General features: G+C 41.8%; 1 protein-coding gene across 12 annotated transcripts in view; it reads right to left on the reverse strand.

Annotated features, from left to right (window-relative positions):
• Positions 1 to 8,060: 8,060 nt before the first annotated feature.
• The window catches only part of mark2b (MAP/microtubule affinity-regulating kinase 2b), an 81,271-nt gene continuing 67,255 nt past the window's right edge, over positions 8,061 to 22,076 (reverse strand). For 9 of the 12 annotated variants that reach the window (XM_080791946.1, XM_080791939.1, XM_080791944.1 and 6 more), the window contains 4 exons: positions 17,181 to 17,207; positions 13,402 to 13,437; positions 12,175 to 12,287; positions 8,061 to 10,468 (listed from right to left, as the gene is read on the reverse strand). In XM_080791946.1, the coding sequence (XP_080648072.1) occupies positions 10,119 to 10,468; positions 12,175 to 12,287; positions 13,402 to 13,437; positions 17,181 to 17,207 (526 nt within the window). In that variant the 3' untranslated portion in view covers positions 8,061 to 10,118. The remainder of the gene's footprint in view (positions 10,469 to 12,174; positions 12,288 to 13,401; positions 13,438 to 17,180; positions 17,208 to 22,076) is intronic. The other 3 variants (XM_080791941.1, XM_080791942.1, XM_080791936.1) reach the window with 3 other exon arrangements.

The raw sequence follows: 22,076 nt of genomic DNA on the forward strand, positions 1-22,076 counted from the left end.
TTTAATGTTTTTTGGTATCCCAGTGAATCAATGAATAGTGACTACAGGATACCACTCATTTTCAACATTTTACTGTCATTAATATACCTGTTGTGGAAATAATAATAAAAAGTCACTCCATTCTGTGTTGCCTAGAACTGGAGGTCTGAAAAAAAAATAGTAACAGTAACGAGTACATCTCAGTGACATCACAAAGCTGTACTTACTTCATATTGTTACTGTTTTTTGTCAGACCTCCAGTTCTAGGCAACACAAAATGGGGTGACTTTTTATAATTTCCAGTTTTCAGTACTATAGAAAAGCGGCCAGTGAGAAACGTTCCGCGGTGAAAGAAAAGGTGCGATTAATTTATCTGTAGTTAATCGCGATTAATCTTTCTATAGTTAATTAATCTAAATTAATCGCAATTATTCCCGGCCCTAATTAGAACGTATTTGATTCATTGATAAGAAATATATAAAAAAAATACTTTCAGATTATTCAATGAACCTACAGATCAAGATTGCATGGGTTATTGTTTATTTGAGGTTAATTGCCCAGCCATGGCCCTGGTTAAGTTGGTTCCCATTTTCGTTTGCTTTAAAACTGGGGATTTCCAAAGAGCAGCGGATAGAAGAGGTTCGCTTATTTAACTCTGGTGCAGTGGTTGCACTCCATAATGAGGTTAAATTAATACTCCGGATTTTGCCCTGTATGATTTTTTATTATTTATTTTCTCTTTTCACGACACATCCCTTTCACAACCCTTTCGGTTAGATTTTCTTAACTAGCTAAAGTTTGTGTAACTACTGTATGAACAGGGGATTGGTTAAGAGTTGGGCAAGAAGATAAGATGGACAAGAGGAGAGAGATAGGGAGAATCCACCCTTCTCTCCTGTGTCACGTTATTACTATTATTGGAGTGATGTTTTTATTTTATTTCCCTTTTTCTTTTTTTTACTAGGTTCGTAAGATGATCCTTTTGTTAGGCAGGTTGTTATTGTAGTAAGTCTAGATAGTGCATTCTTTATTTGTATTATTATTGATGAGAGGATTGAAGGAGACAAGACCTTAACATACTTGATTGTATACCTTTCTCACTCAGACATTTCACACAGGTTCTGGTCACTGGACGTTGCAATTGTACATCCCTGTAGCGGTGCTGAAGCTCCCCGCTGTATCTAGAGCTTAAGGAAATGTATTTAGTTTGTCAGCACATTTCCATATACTTTTAAAATATGCACACCTCCATACAATGTTCAGGAAGAGTCCACCTTCAACTCTGGCCTGAACATCTGCTGGCATTCAGGCTCATTCCAGCTTAGCTGAATCATGACTTATTGTCAAGTAAAGTAGTTAATTTAGGATACAAAAGAAATGATTAGTACTTGCGTCTCATGTGATTTTGTCACCTTGATTACCAGGCAGCAGCCAATGCTTCTGGTTTATTATTAGTTTTCTTCTATTTGGTCTGTTTGCCTGAATTAAAAAAGTTAATGCTTTACCAAAGTCTGTTATGGCTTTAAAATGAAAACCAGTACACTCTTGCAGATACGTCAAGTCTTAAAAGTAAGAAAGCGCACAAAAGCGACAAACACAAGGCATGACAAAATATGGGGTAGTCAATGTAGCTTTCAGCTGTAGTAAAACAAATCCTTGGCAATAATGTGACAGGTTTCTGTAGGACAGCTACAATAATAGCATTGGTTCTTTGGTATGATTGTGTCCTCTGGTTGACCCTGAAGCATATTTAATTGATGATGTAATTGATCCCTAAAATTTGAAAAGAAGTTGCTCCAGCTGCATTAACCCATTTATTTATTTATCCAATGAAGTGGCTTTGTCATGTTAATGCTTCTCAGAGTGAGTTTTGAAGCCAGTCAGTGCTGTTTCTGCGCCGTTTGAAAAAAGGAATTTCTCATTTATGTCCATTTGCTTGTGCTCCCGGCCTTATGTGCGTCTCGCCTGAATCTGCCTCGTACTGGTGATACCAAGGCAACTTAATTGATGCAGTTGGACATCTCTGTTTAATTTATACTTTGTCTAGACTGCATCGGTGTTATTTGCCAATCCTTGCAACATTCGCTGTCAACAATATTACTGCTCTAGGGTCACAGTGAGAACGTTCCTATATTAATGTGTGTATGGAGTTCATTGTGGTAGACTGGTCTCAGTGCGGTACTGCTGTTCTTAATGTGAATCTGTGGGCATCACGACAGGAATATTGTGTAAATTGGAAACTGACCTGGAGTCAGTGTCGGTGATGTCACATCACTCCGTGTGGCTTTAAAGTGGATTGACTTGACTGTGCTTGGAAGTTACCGTTGGTTGAATATTTTCCTTCAAAAAAAAAATAACTGTACCGTACATCACAAGTTGTTTACATTGTGGAAACTGAAACTGCTTATTTCTTATTTTATTGTTTTTGATTTTTTTCTTTTTTTTTAAATAAAGAAAAGACCAAATAGGGTTGTGGTTGTTTTACTCAAAATGCATCAAGAGCCACAAACCTATAATCTGGTTTTTGATTAGTCATTGGTAGGAACATAATCAATATGCTGGTTTTACAAGGAGCACTTGTTATGTCGCTCCCATGTAGCTCAGGAAAAGTAACCAGTAAGGACTTATTGTAAATCTGCTATTTTCAAATACTGAAATATATATATATCTCTGCTGTCAGAAAGAAATCGCCCAACTCCAAAATGTTCATTTTTCAGGAAATTAAGAAAACCTTATCCTTTGAAAACAAAGCAATACTGCCTTATCAGAGTTGGTGTTGTGACTTTACATATTGTGAATTACTTGCATGAGAAGGGGAGAGGTGGTAGAGTTGGTTGCTTTAGCAGACAGTTTTAATGTCCAATGGAGGTTTTGTCCAAAGCGTTTTTACTGCTTTCCATTGGTTCAATATTTTCAAAACACAGACGTAAAGGGTGTTCAATAGCACTGATTTATGGAGAAGAAAAAATCTAAAACCTCAAATGGAGTTAGGTTTCCTCGAATGAATATGGCTGAATAGGTTAGTGTGTTTTGTAATAATCAAAATCTATGAAGTAACTAGTAGCCTAACTAAAGTATTCATATAATTGTAGTGTAGTACAATTACAATATTGTCCTCTGAGATGTAGTGGCGTAGAAGTGTTGAAAATTGTAAATACTGAAGAAAGTAAAAATAATGCCTCAAAATTCTACTTAAAGGGCATTCCACTCATTTTCAACATTTTACTGTCATTAATATACCTTAGAGCTGTTGTGTTGAAATAACATTCTGTTGTGTTTCCTAGAACTGTAGGTCTGAAAAAAATCATTAACTTTTTCATTAACGGGGGACTTTTTTTATGATTTCCACACAACAGCTCTGTATATTAATGACAGTAAAATGTTGAAAATGGGTGATTTTCCCCTTTAAGTACAGTACTTGAGTAAACGTACTTAGAATCAGGGGTAAGCAATCATTATTACCTATTTGCTGTCATTCACGCATTAGGGTTATTGGGAGAAAAAGGGCTAAGAATGTAATGGCTCAAATATTTCTGGGAGTAGGATTGTGTCATATTGCTGAGAAAATGTATACATTTCAAATTAATACACAGAGCAGGAAGTCATAAAGTGCCTGGCAATGTGAATGCCAGCGTTTCCGAGGCTAGGGCAATGTGTGATTGATGAAGGTGTGGATTTCCACAAGTCAGACAGCTGAGAAGGTGCACTGAGGCAGACTACATGTTCAGCCGCGCTCAAGGACATCTGGGGATGCTGTGTTTTCTAGACTGAGCACTCAAGAGGTGAACTGAAATGAATTTCTCAGACAAGCCAAGCTACCAGACGTACTGTCTCACAAGAATCTCTTCTTGGTTTGTTTGGTTCAAGTAGTGAGAGTGGCGCTTGAAAGTGTGTTCTGTAGAACCCGTCCCGTTCAAGGATCCCCCAGTTTAAACCACAGATCCTTATTTGACCCAATATATAACTCGGGTCCCTAATCTACGCTATAAAATCGTCTGTTATTTAACTCAGTTACAGACCAGACCAGTAACATAACTCCTCAAGGACCTCAGGAGGTCGCTGCTGGACCCCATGTTGAGAGACAAGTGTTTTAGAATATGTCTGTAATTTTGTAAATGAACAAGAATTATATAAGCTCATTCATTTATTGAGGAAAATTAACCAATATAACATGAGTGCAAATGGGTAAGAAAACGACAACAAAACGAGGAGCAAAACAGCAGCAGATAAACCTCTTATACTGTACCCTCTTGGTGAATACCAGACAATGCTGTATAACCATACATTTTGATGTGACCTGATCTACAACCCAGACATCTTTGGCTTCCAACACACAATATGCCCATCACGTCATTGAAGAAAAGCTAGACCAAGTAGTCAACTAAGTATGCAGTTGCATCAAAAAAGACTAAATCTGCAACATGAAACACCAGGCAGTCAGGCCTGAGGCTGCGTTCATGAGTAACACTATATGGAGAAAAAAAATAATATTCATTTTAGCATTGCCCACCAGGCCACCACAAAGAATAAAGTTAATGTTTTGGAATGTCTAAATCAAAGTCCTGAACTTAATACAATAGAAATGTTATGGAAGGACCTGAAGTGAGCAATCCATGCGAGGCAACTCACCAACATCCCGGAGGTCTGTAGCTGAATAGGCCGAGATCCTTCCAAGCTGATCTGTGCAGCATTGATCAACAGTTAACGGAAATATTTAGGAAAGGGGGTCACAAACAGATAAAAGTTATCACAGGAAAGAAAAGACACACACACAGATATGTATTGGATAATTCCCCTCAATAAATAATGTTGATAATTGTAAAGATAGAACTTTGAAGCACCAAAGTACACAAGGTTACTGTCAAACATGTAGGCTGCCAACGGGTATTGCATAGCCGGGTGGGGCATGGATCTCCAACTTCCATTGTTACCGACTCGGTGCTCTACAGCCGGGCACCGGTCGAGTTACATTATTACCGAAAGGCTATAAGATTACAGATCGCCCAGGTCTTTGAGTCAAACTTCAAAGACATGCCAATGACTGTGTGACAGAAGACAAGCACATTGAATGTGTAGTTTGTCAGGTAATGGTTAAAGACCACTTCACCCACTTTCAACTATATTTACTTGGTGGATGGTGACATCTCATTAGTGAGGAGTCGAGGACCATTATAATTCTGACGTTTCGATCCATTTGATCTTCATCAGGTCATGTGACATGGACATGGACCTGATGAAGATCAAATGGATCGAAACGTTGTCAGAATTTTCTTTTTTAATTTAATTTTTTTATCCCACGATTTTGTAACCCAGTTTTTCTTTTCACCCAGTGCCAATTATCTAAGTAATCCAGGGCGCTACACTTCCTCTGCCAACCTGGGGGGTCAGCGGACTGACCTCATGCCTCCTTCTATGCATGAGGAGTCCAAGCTGCTTCTTTTCACCTGACAGAGGGGAATTTCCCCGATCGACGTAGCGCGCGGAAGGGATACGTTATTCCGACCAGTTCCTTTCCCCTCCATCAGGCGCCCCGGCTGGCCAGGGGGAGGTAGTTTTAGAGACCAGGATTACGGCATGTTTTTGTGAGGGTATCTACCCTAGGGGACACGGGGAGAACATGCAAACATTGTCAGAATTTTCAATAAAGAACGTCTTTCTTGTACCTGTGGTGTGCGGGCTCCATCCAATACCTGTCTGGAACTATCCCATTGAGATATAATGAGCACTTCCGCATTCCATTGTTACAATGGGAGTCAGTGCTAGTGTCGCCACTCTTACCATTACTCTGGTATGGTCTAAACTCTAAACCATAGATATAAAAACTTAGATGAATCATTCCCCGCTGGAATGTATACTGGGGCTCCTCGTGTGTGCTTCACTTCCTCCACACTTGCTATTATGCAGTTGTCACAGCCAGTGTTGCCATGTCTGCTTATTATAAGCGACCTTTTGGTTTGATTTTCTGTAAAGTCGCTTGTAAATATTGGTAGTTGCTGGTTGTGCATTTTTGGGCTCATTTCCTAAAGCGTACAGTAGTTGCTTATTTGGGCTTGCGTCCTAATGTTTAAACCAGTGGTTCCCACATTTCTTCACGTCAAGGAAACCCAGATGAATATGTAATTGTCCACAGACATCTAAAAATATTTGTGCTCGTTTTCATAGACCTGGTCCCTTGTTTCTCTTGCAAAATCTGGCAACACTGGTCACAGCAGCAACAGCAAACAGGAAGTTATGCACACAAAACGCAAAGGCTCATGGGACACTGGAAACAGGTGGAACTCTTGACCCTGATGATTTCTGGTATAGAGGGGCGGGTGCCAGGTTGAATCAGACGGTGGGGATCCTCACCCATCTGAGCGACGAGCTCAGAAAAAAAGGAATAGGTTTCAGATTCCACACTGGTGCCTTCGCCCTTTAAAAAAACCAAAACATAGCGGTAAACAAATAAAAAACAATTCAACACAACCCATTTGTTACACTGGTTTTAAATGCAACCAGCTTCATTTTTTTAATATCATTGTTTTTATTACTATCATTATAATTTTTCATCATTTCGTCTTTGCACAAAAAACAAACAAATAATACATTTGTCAGGAGTCGATCAGCCCTCCCAGCCCCCAAGTTCCCACCACTAAAGTTACAGTTTGCTCAAAAAAACAAACAACAAACCACATTTAAAATCAATGTAAATTACAGCAATGTAAAACGAAACATCAAATAAAATCAATCCTGAAAGAAAAGAATGATAATAAAACAAAAAACAGCAACAGGCAGAATAATAATTAGAATCCAATACCCAGCACCGTAATACAATGATCAACTTAAAAAAAAAAAAAAAGACGAACCAAAAACAAAAAAAGAAAATCGCAAATTGTGACGTATTAAAAACGTGAAAAAGAGAGACAACCGGTGGGTCACTGTGAAAGAGAGGAAAGGGGAAGTAAAATGATAAATTAGCTACACCTGTTGAGGGGATGTTCGTGACCCATCGCGCCTCGTTGACCCCCTCGTTTCTAATCTGCTCAGCTAAAATCCAGTCCTTGCAGAAAGGGGTCTGAGAGACCAAGAAGCCACTGTTGTACTGTCTGTCTTTTGTCTATTGTTTGTTTGTTTGTAAGAGGATACTCTAATGCCAAAGTTATGCTCCGTTGTACGCATGGGAAATAACCGATCTATAAGCTCACAGCGTTCTACGTCTGCAGCACGTTGTGAGATTATAGATTGACTATTTCTGTTGAGTATGAATCTGATTCAACCCACCTCCCCCTGATTCTTTTTACCTGTAATGTGCACGGACACAAATGGGAAGGGAAGGGGCGGAGACACAGAGAGAAGGAAAATGTGAGACGTGGAGGATATAGGGAAATTCTCGGAGACACTGGGTCTCCAAGGACATCGAGTTTGGCTTTGTCATTGTGGACTGTGCATGATGGCAGGGTATATAAACACCCCCCCCCCCCCTCTCTCTGCACTTCACCTACCACCCCTCCCCTAGCATCTCTCTCTTGTCCCCCTTGTTCATGCTCTCTCTCCATTCCATTTCAAGTCATTCTGGACCGGTGACAAGTTAAGGCTGAAAAAAATAAAAAATAAAAATAAAATAAAACTACTTGCGTACAGCGCCCCCAATTGGCTAAAAGTAGAACAAGCAGTAGTCATTTCGTTTGCCAACACCCACCCCACTACCTCCACCTTTGTCGACATCAGCGGATATGTGCCGTTGGGGTCACTGGCGTGTGCACGTGTTAAGTGTGAGTGCCCGTTCCAATACATTAAGTGGTGTGCGTGTCTGTGTGTAAGAGTTGCACTACACTGAAAAGGCAGCAATGATATAATCAGACGCGCCACCCCTGACCACAACCAGTACACCCCCCCCCCCTCCAAAAAAAGGTCTCAACGACACAAAATTAGAATATTGTTGTAATGAAAGAGAGAAAATGATTCACCGTTCAACTGTTTTTTTTTCTCCTGTGATCCGCTTTGTTTTTCTCCATTTATTCTTTTTGTTAGTTTTTTTCTAAATAGATAGCTTGGTGTTTATTCTTATTATTTTAACTCTTTGGAAACATGTAGTGAGAGAGAGAGAGAGAGAGAGAGAGAGAGAGAGAGAGAGAGAGAGAGAGAGCACAGGATTAGATTTGAGGGACAAAGAGAAAGATGGGTGGAGAGAGAGAGAGAGAGAGAGAGAGAGAGAGAAGAAAGAGGTTGAAAGTGGGGACGGAAAGAATGAAATGAGGTCAAGTGGGGGACGTTAGGTCAGTTCCAAGGAAGACATTCCTGGACATTTTGTGAAGGAAGGTGCAATGCCACCCAGAGCCATGACAAACAGTACAAAATAAACATCAATGGTTTACATTTGTGACACAAGTAAACCATGTGAACCCTGGCATTCTGGGCACGTCTTAATAGGCCAACATTGTGCGAAAATGGCAGATCTAGAAGTTCACAACGGGGTTTGTGTGCGCTTGTAGATTGGCTGTTATCGCCATTTGACGTACAACAACGAATATAGGGGTTTTTAAGTGGTTAAGGGTTGTCTCATGTGGTGGCGACTAACCACAAAAAGAAATCAAGGAAAAAAAATTGCAACACCACAGGGATGCTAACTTTCATTTATACTTCAGAAAAAGGCAACATAAAATGTTTTGACAACCCGTCCCCCGCCCACATCTTTTCCAGTGCACAACTCTTTTCTCGTTAAAGCAACCTGCATTAAAAGAGGAAAAGACAAGAATTAAATAAAGAAAACAAAACGAGAGAGAGAGAGAGAGAGAGACAAAGATCAAAAGCTTCAGACTAGAGAGGTTTGGGTCGGGCCATTTGGGCGCTCCATTTGGCCCAGTTGGCACGGGAGGAGGTGGAGGAGGGGGTCGGTAGGGAGCGTGGTAGTCGCACGTGGAATTCCAACAAACACTCCAAGAGGCAAGGTGAAGGTCTGCGGTGGCATTCAGTTCACACAGAGGGAGAGAAGAGTGAGTGAGTGAGTGAGTGAGTGAGTTTGTGTGTGTGTGTGTGTGTGTACAAACACACAGTTGTTGAGGGCGGGTTGAGCCCATTTTGGGAAGTCGGGTTGGGAGTGTCCTCTCACCAACGTGTCTGTCCTGATCACATACAGTTTGTACAGTATGAGCGAGGAAGAGAGAGAAAGGTGTGTGTGTGTGTGGGGGGGGGGGGTCCACAGTCCTGGCTCAATGAGTCCACTGAGATTGTGAGAATTGTTTAAAGACAGAGGTGGGGGTGGGTCGACTGTGTTCCACTATCTAACTGTTCCAGAACTCCCCCAAAACAAGGGACTTTTATTCCTGGGAAATCTATGAAAACACACAACTTAGATTTCCAATCAGTCCTTTGCTCCTTCTCTCTCTCTCTCTCTCTCTCTCTCTCAAGTCTCAACCACTATCTGTTCATCACTCCATCCATCTATCGCTCAAACCAACACTCCTCCCTATTCTTTTCCAGCTTTCTCATCCAGTCTGTGTTGTTGTTGTGTGAACCGTGCTTAGAAAACAGAATAAATAGCAGGAGAGTGATCAAAGTGAGCACTCCTTGTAGAACAGAGTGGAGAATCATCGACATGCAGAGAAAACGTGAGGGAAACTCGGAACTCAGAACCCGGAAAGAGAAGAACCCTGTTGTTTCTGTGGAGAACATCAGAACTCAAGGAAAACAAGAGAGAGAGAGACAGAAGAAAAATCGTCAAGTATCTACTGTTCTCAGGAAGTCGAATGAAATAAACTCTTTTTTGGACGAAACAGTCTCTTGTGGCCGAAAGCTCTACTTCAAAATCGTTTTAGTCGTCATTGACACTGTCCAAAATGAGACCCCCCCCCACCCCCCCCCCCCCCAAAAAAAAAAAATAATTCTCACAGTGCACCTCACCTGCGTGTCCACTGTCCAATGTCCTTAACATTCGCCCCTCCCCAAAAAAAGAAAAATCCGCCCCGATACAGCCTCCCCCAATACAGCATCACTGCCACTGGGCATTCGACACCGCCCAAACCTCTACAAACAACTAAATGCACGCGCTCCCCCGCCACCACCCGTCAACTCCCAGAACCCTCTTGCCTACCCATCGTTCTCTGTCTCGCTCTCTCTCCCTCCCTCTGCCATCTTTCCTCGGTGCTCGGCCATCGCTCGGATCACAGCTTAAGCTCGTTGGCGATCTTGGACGCGATGTTCTTGAAGGCGATGGACGTGCCGGAGATGCGCTTGAAGCGCACGCCGTTGAGCGACAGGCGCGGCAGCTTGCACACCTCCATCTCCCACTGCACGAAGTCGTCGCGTGCCGGGCTGCCGGACACGCACAGCAGCATGTAGCGCTCGCGCAGCTCGTACTCGCAGCTGTTGGAGTCCAGCACCTTGCGGATCTCGCGCATCATCTCGCTGGGCTCCATCGACGACGTGGTCTTCATCGACCACGTGAAGCGCAGCGAGCGCGGCTTGGACGGGTCCTTGGGTCCCAGTGTCGCCGGTGGGGTGCCGGTACCACCTGGGAGACGAAGATGGATGGATGGAGAGGAGAGAGGGGTAAAGAGAGATGAGAAATACAGAGGATTAAGAGAGAGAGAAGTGGCAGAAATGAGTAGAGGAGTGATGAGGAGAGGCAGAAGGGCCTAATTCAATTTGCATACAAACTACAAAGCATCCAACCACAAGAACCCTAGCGTATCTATTCTGGAGCAAACTTTGGTCGAAAATAGCTGATCTAGACACTGTCACTCAATGATCGTCCAGCTCTTTAGTAAACAAAATACACTTTCATTGTTAGGAGGCAGAACTCAACGAATATAACATTTTGAGCTTCAATTTTATAGTCTTACACGGTCCCATTTCTTTGTTTCATCACAGGGTCAAATTTGTATCACAATCTGAAAATGTATTTTCTATTGTAGAGTTGTAGAGTGTATGTATGTATAACGTATGAATATACTGTATGTATGTACTGCATGTAATTTGAATTGTTTGTTTTGTTTTGTTTATACTTAATGTCTGATTCTTAAATTAGGGGAAGTTCTCGATAAGCCTTCTGGCTTTTAACTTCCCCTGCACAATATTAATATGCATGAACTTCTTTTTCCTGTTTTTAACCTTTATGTGCGAATAAATAAAACCTAAAAAGGGGGACACCCCTGCTACTGAACAACTCAACAGCAATGATTTATATCCAAATATAGAGCTATGCTATTTAACAGTTTGTATATCACTTACACAGGTGTCACCAATATGTCCATAAGCGGACACATGTGTCAATGTGACAAATGTTTAGATTTAGTTTTTTACACACCATTATAATGTTCTTATTTTGATCACGAGACTCAATTACTGAATGTCAGTCTCCAATGTATGCATGTCTTAAAATTAAATGTATTCATTTTAAAACATATATCCCAGGTGAAATAAATACATTAATCTCTTCAAAACAAACCAAGAAGAGATACATCCATCAAATTTTCAGCTTCCCGGAACACACACAAAACAATTAGAATTATATTTACGCAATATGGGAAAATGTATAACTGATAGGCTTCTAATGAATGCGTATCTGGAGCTCCTCGCTGCAGACTTCATTTGAATATTGATCTAAGCTAATAATTTAACATTTGTATCAGACCACTGACAACGTCAAACTACTTTCAACAGTACAAAGCTCTCACTTGGAGCACCTCAGTGCCCTACAGAGATTAAATCAGACAGTTTTCAACGACGTCAGACTGGAGAGTAAACGGTGTAATTCATCAGATAAACATGTTTTGGCCTACTATACATGCGATGCACATTTCTCTATATGCAGCGCTAGCCTAGTTGTTTAGACTTCATAGTCTGAGAGGACTTTTGGCCGGGTGTTCAGATTCAAAAGTTCAAATGATGGAGCTCCCGAAGGGACAAAATAGTAGGCGGTGAACAAGAAGGGGAGTCTAACTATATTGCTCCCTCCGCTGATTGCGCGCAATACATTTTTCCTTTCACCGATTTAAATCGTCACCAGTTTGAATGTATTTTAATCATCACATGGATCATTATAGAGCAGTTAACCCATTCTGGACGGGAACCCCGTTTGGTGTTCTAAGCATTATGTTATACTTTAACTTTTGAAAAAAAGCAGATTGTAGATTTGCAAGTTTAGAAAAATCGTGAAAAAGGATTTAAAATACTTTTTGTAGAATCTATCTAGTGTCAGTGTTAAGGCAGCATTACCAGTGTTCCCAGAGCCTGGCGAGGAGTTGTTTTCATCGTTGTTGGAGGTGGAGGTGGAGAGAACACCGCCCGAAGTCTTCTCCGACTTATCCACCGTACTGCTCAGCATAGACCTGGATGGACCGATGGATGGATGGATGGATGGACACATGGGAAGGATTGGGGGGGAGAGGAGGGGGGGTTAGAGTGGGTTGTTGGGGATAGGACGATGGACAGCAAAACAAGAGGGAGATGGGAAGGGGTGAAGGGTGAAGAGGAACCAGAGAGGAAGAGAAGGAAAATTGAGTAGAAGAACAAAGAGGAGGAGAGGTAGAACGAGAACGAGCACGAGCAGGGAACACAGGATGATGGAGAGACGGATGAGAGGGAGGAGGGTAAGACAACATGGACAGACAGACGGATGAAAGGGCGGAGGGTGAGACAACATGGACAGACAGACAGATGAGAGGGAGGAGGGTGAGACAACATGGACAGACAGACGGATGAGAGGGAGGAGGGTGAGACAACATGGACAGACGGATGAGAGGGAGGAGGGTGAGACAACATGGACAGACAGAACAACGAGATGAGGGGAAAATAGACAAAGAAAGAAATGTTTCTCTCTTTTTTTTAGGGGGACTTTCCACAAGTACCCCTGTGTGTTTGTGTGTCTCTCTCTCACTCTCTCTGTTGGAGACAAATATCAACAGTGTGATATTTGATGAGCGCATGTTAGAAGTATGTGAAACGTGGGGTTATACGTCATATGACGGTGTCATGTGCCAAATATAGCCAATGTAGAAGCTCATAATGTATTACATTTGGCGATGCGTTGTGAGCATTTATATTGGCTAGTTTCTGGTGTGTGACAATGTCATACGAAATAATTTTTAATTACACACAAACACATTTGGGTACTAGGAGGATTCTCAAGTCTTGCATGCATTGCACACACACACGCCCCGCCATGCGTATCAACCTACCCACCAACACACACTCACTCGTTCACTCAGATGCTACCATTGGCTACCGGGCCAACATCGCTCATCCCCTGATCGATCGATCCACCCATCACCAAAATTACATTCCCAGAGTTAGAAACACTTTCCCGGGCCAATCACAAAACAAGGCCGCCCCACGACTTGCATTATCAACTACTGATTGGGTCTGATTGGGTAATCATTGATTGACAGCAGGCTTGTTGGGTTGGGATTTTGTAGGGTTTTGGGGTTTGGTCTGTTTCCTCACCTGCTCCCCTCATCCCGACCCTCTCCCTCATACGGGCTCCTCGAGAAAAATCAACAAGAGTTTAGTCTTTTTTTTTAATGACTAGCGGTCTAACATTTTCAACCTAGTAACAAACTAGAGCACTATTGTATTTGTGGGCTAACATGATGCACAGGTCACACCACTCTCTGCACCTAGTGTGCCCGTTCCAATCCGAGCGCAAACGAGCCCCGATAAAATAAAACAAAGACAGAATAGGACTTCTCCCAGTTCTAGAAATATGCTAAAAATTATGTTAATGATGAATTACTATGGCATCATGGCGACTCCACCAACGGAGTCATTGCAACATTAACTAGGGGTGGAATGTTGTATCCTTTGAGGTTAAGAAGGGACCCTGGGAGGATGGTATGCAAATAGTATGCATATGAGATGGAATGCTTAAGAGTACACATGACTTCAACACAAATGGAATGAGAAAGGATGGCTTTTTTTTCTTTAAGCGGAGAAGACTTTGGAATGGTTTTGAAAGGGTAGTGGTTTGGGAAATGGCTCGGCGCAGTTTGGAACGGAACAGGGTGGTCGCGGTGAGGGTGGGTCCTGTGACAGCAAGGAGGTGTTAATGGTCCCCACCACCTTCTGCTCTTATTAGTTAACACTGAACCTACACACACACACACACACACACACACACACACACACACACACAGACTCAACACACAAAAACAGACAGGCAGGCTGATGCTGCCAAACAGTTTCACTGACGTGTGTATACCAACAGACAGGGTCCTAAGATACATACAAATCATACACACGTATTCTCTCTGACAAACACGCATGTATTCTGTCACACACACACGCATGTATTCTGTCACACACACACACACACACACACACGTATTCTGTCACACACACACACACGCATGTATTCTGTCTCACACACGCATGTATTCTGTCACACACACACACACACACACCACACACACACACCCACACACACACAAAAGGAGAAAAGCAGACAAGAGAGAAAACAAACGCATGACAGAGCTAGTCTAAATTGACAACCATGAGACAGCAGAATACATGCAAACACTGCAGGACATACAGTAAATGACAAGACATGACAAATTAAGCAGTTTATAGTCTTTCTATATTTGGCATCATTCCAGTTTTCTGCCCCATGAAGACATTCACATTAGCATCAAACAAAATAGCTCCCTGCAATAAAGACATGGTTAGGTTAGAGTAAATATAGTAAAAAATATATAATAATAATAAAAAAACAAAGACAGGTGAGAAAGGGTGAAACATCTTTACAGTTAATGAAAGTGGTACAGTATGAACCATGTGAGATGGAGAGCAAGGCTTTCACGCGAGCACATTTTGCATTGTCCCACCAGCCAATTAAAATGGGAACACTTCCTAGGAAAGATGCAAAATGGCTGCCATGACATGGCTCGATGTTTGAAGTGCAGCGTGATGATGAAGCTCTACCTCAAGGATGTGCTCGCTGCTTGGATCTCAAGGCGTACAGCTTTCCACTAAAGACGGTCACTTATACTGGTCGCACACTCGAAAATAGCCGATCTACAAGCTCACAATAACAGGTCGCAGTGTGATGCGACTGTGAGCTTCTAACAACCAAGCGCAAATCAGGCATCAGTCTCACTGAATAATGTTTTGTGAATCCAATGGTTTACGGACGGGAAGAGGTAATAAAGTCTGGTCTCATTTTCAAACTAAAGGTTGTGCGATTTATCAAGAGGCGAGTCTATTGATGAAAGTCACCGAATTAAAATTGTCTGTGCAGGAAGTAGAAACCATGGGGTGTCGATTGTAGCTGTGGGTTAAATTAAAAAGGTGTTGTTGCCTATTCCAACCAGCAGGTGGTGCATTAGCCCAGAGTGAAACCGCCAGCACAACTCTACCAGGTCATTCACTGCTGGTCAGGACTGTGTAAGTATTGTACACTAGTCATTAGTAAGGCATTTCAAAATGCCATCATTTGTAATGCATTACAAATGTGTGCATTGCCTGTGCCCATGTGAATACAAAGACGGGTGTGAACAGAAATGTGCCAAGGTCCGTGCCTGTAACGAAGGAGCCTTTTATTAGTGTGTACTTGCTTGTGTGTGTTTATGTGAGTGTGTGTGTGTGTTTGTGTGTGTGTACACAGCATAAAGATATATATATTTCCAGGCACAGTAGGTCAAAGCCATCCAGTACTGTTGCTGCTGCTGTTAGACAGAGAGGAGAGAGAGCCAAAGTGAATAAAAAGGTGCCACATGAAAGGAAGAGAAGAGAGTGCAGCCTCCAGAAAAGAGTGCAGCCTGAGAAGCAAAACACTGCATTCCCCCCCCATCCGTCCTCGATCCACTCCTCCTCGCTACCTCCGTCCAAGAAGGAACACGGTTCACAAAAAAAGAGAAAAGAAGAAAACTAAACAAAACAAAAACCTAAAGTTCAAACGCTACTGCAGCTCAGACGATGGGATGCTCGGCCTCCAAAGCTAGATAAACAACTGCGCTGCTCCAAAACCAGTCCCAGACTCAAAGAGTTTAAATGCGAAAACAACAACAAAAGGAAGTAGGCAGGTCAATGGGGGATATATATATAAAAATAAAAATAAACGAAATCTAAAAGGTTTCACGTTAGTTTTAGGTCCTACCCGGGCGGGGGGAGGGGGGGGGCTAGGTGGATTCCCTGCTTGGCAAAGGGAGACATTGCGCTCATAAGCCTCAGAGTGTACTACTCGACAACCAGACACCGGGGTCTAAATGGCTCAATGGAAGAGCAGGGAGACCACCTCTGGCCTCTGTATTACACCTACTCTAACGTACATAGTGATTACATTCTTTACGATAAAGGTCCAGATTGTAGCTGGGAAACCCTTGATCATGAGCACGTGCCATTACGATGGCAACTGTTCTCTTCACCGTCAGCAGAACAGCATGACACCCACTCAAGTCACTACATTACGCCCCTTAATAATTAATAATAATGTTATTATCTTTGGGGTGTTTTGTAATGATGTGCATACAAGACAGTTGTCCTGTGAGTGCCATTAATTCAGCGCTCGCGGAGCCGTTGTCGGTCGCGTGTCCGAGAACCGAGGCCACAGTGATGAGATGGCATCACTTTCTGTCCTTATCTGTTAAGGGTTGGGGGGTTATATGAGTTATGGGGTGAGAAGATGATTCGTCGTGCACATCGATAATGTAAGTATCGGGGATCTCGAGAACGCCACCTGTATTGCGTGAGGCTGCAGGTGGGTGGATGCGAGGGGGGGGTAACTAGAGCTATCACACAGCTCAGACTAAGGACACCGAAATGTGGGACACAAAGAGCTGTGTGCTCAACGCGTTCTATCTGAGGGGGGTGGGGGGTGAGGATGAGAGCACTGGGAGGGATGGAGACATTGAAAGAAAAGGTGGTGAGGGTGTTACTGTGATGCACCGCAGTGACCAGTGAGTGGGTGAGGGAGTGAGTAGGTGAGTGAGTGAATGAATGGGGGAGGGGGGTTAGTATAAAAAATAAACATAATGTCCATAAACACGGCACTCAAAACCAAAGAGCTAAAAAAAGGGGGGGGGGGGGAGGGCAACCACAGAAAAAAAAGATAGAGCTCAAAGACCAAGGCACAAGGGAAGGTTTGAACAAAAAAAAAAGCTGCACAAAACACCAAAAATAAGAGAAAATATATATAGTGTGTATATATATATATCTCTCTCAAATATATTTAAGGAGAGGATAAATGTAAAAATCAAGGGGTTATATTTAACAGTGGGGATGTTGCCTACCTTCTTGGAAACCTGAACGAGAGATTTCTACAAAAACAAAGGGATAAAGAAAGAGAAAAAAGAAAACGTAATGTATAAAAAACGGATATAATTGGACTGAGACACGACGAGAGCAGACTTTGAAACAAGAGAACAAGAAAAATCTACATCCGGGCAAAATGAAAACCCAAACCCCACATTGTATTTAAGTTGCATAAACTAAAAAATAGATAAACACGGTACATGAAAAGTACAGTAATAATAATTCCGTTACCATCTGATGAAGAGTAGGAAGTGGTATTTGAATTTGAATGAGGAGATAACCACTAAAGCCCAATTCTATACTTAAAGGTAAGGTAAGTGATTTTCTTTATTACATAACTCATTGCTATAGTGTGTTTGTTCAGTAACGGGAGTCTCCAGCTTCTTATTAAACAGAAAATGCATTTTCAGGACGGGATAAGAATTTTATCCACTCAGGATAGAGAACTCAGTCAGGATACAGATTAAACAAGTGGAATTGTAAGTGATGACACAAAGAAATGAGCAGACAAATTTGGAACTGGAACACTATAGCAATTAGGCTGGTAAATGGCTACTTTCTCCTGATTGTCTGAAATTTTGTCACCTGCCTGAAAATTTATTTTCTGTTCATTAAATAGCTGGAGAGACCTGTGACTGAACAAGCAATAATTACTATCAGAATATAGTGATTTAACCTTTTAACATTTCTTTTTTAGTTTTAACCCAAAAATATCACTAACCTACCTTTAAGCTATTCAAAAATAGCCAGTCTGCAAGCTCACAATACAATGCTGCAATGCAACATGCTGTAAGCTCAGCAATTTTTTTAACAATTTGAAAAATGTGAAAGATTTAGAAAAGACTGAAAAAAAAAATCTGAAATGATGGGACGCCAGGGTGAAAGTTTAAAAGGAGTAATTAATGGGGCTCGATAGATGTGTGAATACTGGGCATTAAATTCACAACAAAAGAACATGGCAAGAAGATTTCATAGACGCCAACAAGGAGCACTCCCCCATCCGACACCAGATGGAACATTCCATGACATCACATCTTGGGGATAAGTCATTATTAATCCTGAAAAGAAGGGTTGTTTTTGAGGTGAGACGGTCAACTATGCAGAGCTGTGTGAACATTTGTGTCAAAAGCCCCAACCTTCTCCCTCTCTCAAACACACACAGTTCAAAAGAGTAATCAAAACAACACATTGAGAAAACAACTTGTGTGTGTGTGTGTGCGTGTGTGCGTGTGTGTGTGTGTGTTTGTACTTTGGTACTTAAAGCATATATAACTTTTACTCGACCATATGTTTTTTTTTTTTTAGTTTTTACTTGTAACAGAGTATTATTATATTGTGATTTTGTTACTTTTACTCAGATCTTATGTAAAATATCCGAGTAGTTCTTCCTAGCGGGAAAGTGCTGAGGTCAGGTTATGGGATATCTTAATAAAATATACAGCTCTCTCTCTCTGCGTGTGTGCATGCGTGTGTGTGTGCGCGCGTGTGCGTGCGTGTGTGGCCGCCCGTGTGCGTGTCTTTAGCTACATAAACCACCACAGTACAATATCGGAGTAAATGGACATGTACAGGTCCATTTTTACTGTATGTGCCACCTGATACCTCTGTCTCCACCACCTTCACTTCCTCTTAGCAAGCCAGGCAGGCATGTGTGTGTGTGTGTGTGTGTGTGTGTGTGTGTGTGTGTGTGTGTGTGTGTGTGTGTGTGTGTGTGTGTGCACACGAGCCAAGGTGTCCCCGCCACCAGTGGTATTTATAGTTGAAGGAAAAGTGATATCTCCGTTGTAACCATGGATACCGTCACCATGGAGCTATGTTTGAGTGGGAGGAATGGAAAGTTGCTGCCTGTGTCTATTCCCTGTGATATACACACACACACACACACACACACGTACACACACACACACACACACACACATAGAGTTTTGGGTTGTGTAGTTACACCACGCCAAATACTGGCAAGATATTTTCAATAGTTGAACCGGTTTCAAAATTCATATTCCAAAATAATCTCTGTGTTGACTTGCATTGCACGCTGAAACAGCAATCTATGCGAATAAAGCTGGTCCTGCCAGTGTACTGTATACCACATTACAAAGCTTGGTTTAGGAAAACCTTGAATTTGTTATTTAAATTAACATTGCTTTTGCAGATGTAAGAAAACAGCGATAGTGCCTTTGTCAATCATTAACACGAAAACAATGATGGACAGAGTTCCAACATTTTATGCACAGTCAGAATCAGATTTGTTTTTGTGTTAAATAAAGTGAGAGAATGTTTTTGATATCAGTATTTTTATACAGAGCAACAACCAAAAAACATCCCACCAATATTTGGCGTTACTTCACGGCACTAACTACTACACAACACATACCAACTCAACTTTAACTGTCAACAAGCACACGGCGTACGCGGATGCGTTGTGAGCTTCGAAGATCAGATAATTTGGCTACTTTGGAAAATCTTTCACCCACTGTAACGCCTAATGTGGCCACCAGGTTGAAAGTAGTTAATTGTGCTTTGACTTCTCAAAGTCCAACTCCCCCACTGCTACAACACACTAACAACTTTCCATTAACACTACCAATACACAAGCCTATTCCATGTCCTTTACACATACACTTTCTCACGGATATACCCAACGTGCCTTCAGGGTTCATTGCTGACTAATGTGCGACGTCACTCAAGTGTTGAAGAAACATCTCAGTGTTGTCTAGGGCTGCCAACAATCAATTTCCTTAGCGATTATTCAATCAATAAAGTGTCATACAAATCAACCAAATAATGTTGTGCGTTGATACAGTGTTGCTCCTCTGGTGGACGTACTGTAATCAATAAGCCTTTTCATTAATCGTTCAGCAAATGATAATTCTCAGAAAGAATACAAGGGTTTGGAATTTCTGTTTGAAATGGTTTAAAAACCCCTCAAGTCATTTTCTTGTAATAAAAATGAAATTCGGTGACGTAAAGCCTTAACGTTGAGGTCTCGTGCATTTATTGTGATCAATTGTCCACGGAAGGGGGGCTGCCCGACTGGGACAACCTGGCCTGGAGGAAGCAGAACTGCGGTCAAAAACAAACGTCCAGACATGAAGCCAAAAACCTCCAGAAAAGAAATGTCTCCTCAGGCCAGCCTAGCGCTGTTCCAAACACAAGATTACAGGGCAACACACTGCTGGCTCTGGCCAGACAGTCACAGCTGGGACTTCACTGGAGTCTGTTGGACATGAATATATAGAGCAGTGGGTTATCAACCAGAGGTCCAGGGACCACCAGTGGTCCTTGAGGGGGTTCCAGGTGGTCCCCAGCTAAATGATGGAGAGTTGGTAACCATGTGGACCCTTATAGATCTTTGACCATTTGTCAAATGATCTTTGTCCATTTGGTTTTATTTTACGCTCTCATAAATTGTCAATTAGAGGACGTAGAAGAATTGTTATTTTGATCGTTTGCCTGTTGTCTCTTATTGTGGACAAAACCGTATCCTAAATGACAACAAAATATTTAAAGTTCTGCGTCCGACCGATCAAATGGTGGTCCATGGCTCAATTGGCGAATAAATAATGGACCTCGATATGAAAAAGGTTGAAAACCACTGTATTATAGAAGCTTGTCAAAGACATATGCACCATCCGCAGGGGATTCGAACCTGCCAGACTGGTGGTGGTCACTAGCCAGGGCACTTTACCACTGTGCCACCCAAGCGCCCGATAGAACACAATACAACCGTTTAGGCTGAAAGGGTCTCTCTGTTCCCTATTGCATCTAGGGACATTAGCTCTAAATGTGAATGTGCCATTTTCAGTTAAAACTAATGTGATTTCCAGTGACGGTGGAAGCTGACTCAGTCATCATTAACGGTGAATATGGGTGACTTGGGAGTGAATGACTCCCCAGAGAGAGAAATAGTGTTTTTCCCCCTTCTCATCTGCCGAGTCATGTGTCCCAAATAACTAAATCTGGAATGCCAAATTCAAATGCAATTAAAGGGGGTCCTGGTTGTCCTTGGACAACCAGTGACATACAAAACACGTGACCATGTTGACGTTCTATCCCACCGAGCTCGCCGTCAGCTTGAACGCAATACCTGACACATTGCTAAAGACTCCACTAAAGACTCCACACACATCAGTGGTGCTCAATATTTCATGTCAAGAACCCCAAAGATTATATGTAATATACCGCCGATCTGAAAATATGTTGTTCCAGGGACCTCCCCAGAAGCAAAGATTTGAGTTAAAATCCTCACTCTGTAATAATATATATTCAAAGATTTGAGGCACATTCACGATTTTTCAAAAATAGCAGACCTAAAAGCTCATAGCGCGGCACTCTGTGCCGCACTATGAGCTTCTAGATCTGCTATTTTTCAATAGCTAAAGTATAACAATGCTTTAAAACACCCAAAATGTGCTAGATAGAGCTCCATAAAGAACAATTACCCTGTCTAAAGCCATAACGTACAGAACCTCTGGATTGGCTGGATTTCTACTCATTTCTACTCCCGTTTTGAGCTTGTAGATTTGCTATTTTAGCTGGAATTATTTTAATTGAAATCCTGAATAATTTGTTTCGTTTTTTTATTGGAACCCTGAAATGTAACATTTGTATTCAATTTCAAATGTATTTAGTTATACTTATGTTAACTTTACGAACTAAAATGCAAAATACAATGGACATAAAAAAGGCAATAACTTTTTAATACTCGTCATTAAGCTACTACTACTACTACTACTAATATAGACTGAAGTAATAAAAGCGAAACCAAGACCTGTTTGGATGTTGGGAATTGGAACAGCTGAAATCAATAATATATCAGTATTCCGGTATTAAGGTGGCACCTGGGCCGCCAGTTGCCCATGTATGCTCGCCAG

The sequence above is a fragment of the Protomyctophum bolini genome (assembly GCF_963924005.1).
Source record: "Protomyctophum bolini genome assembly, chromosome: 20".
In the NCBI taxonomy this organism is placed as follows: Eukaryota; Metazoa; Chordata; class Actinopteri; order Myctophiformes; family Myctophidae; genus Protomyctophum; species Protomyctophum bolini.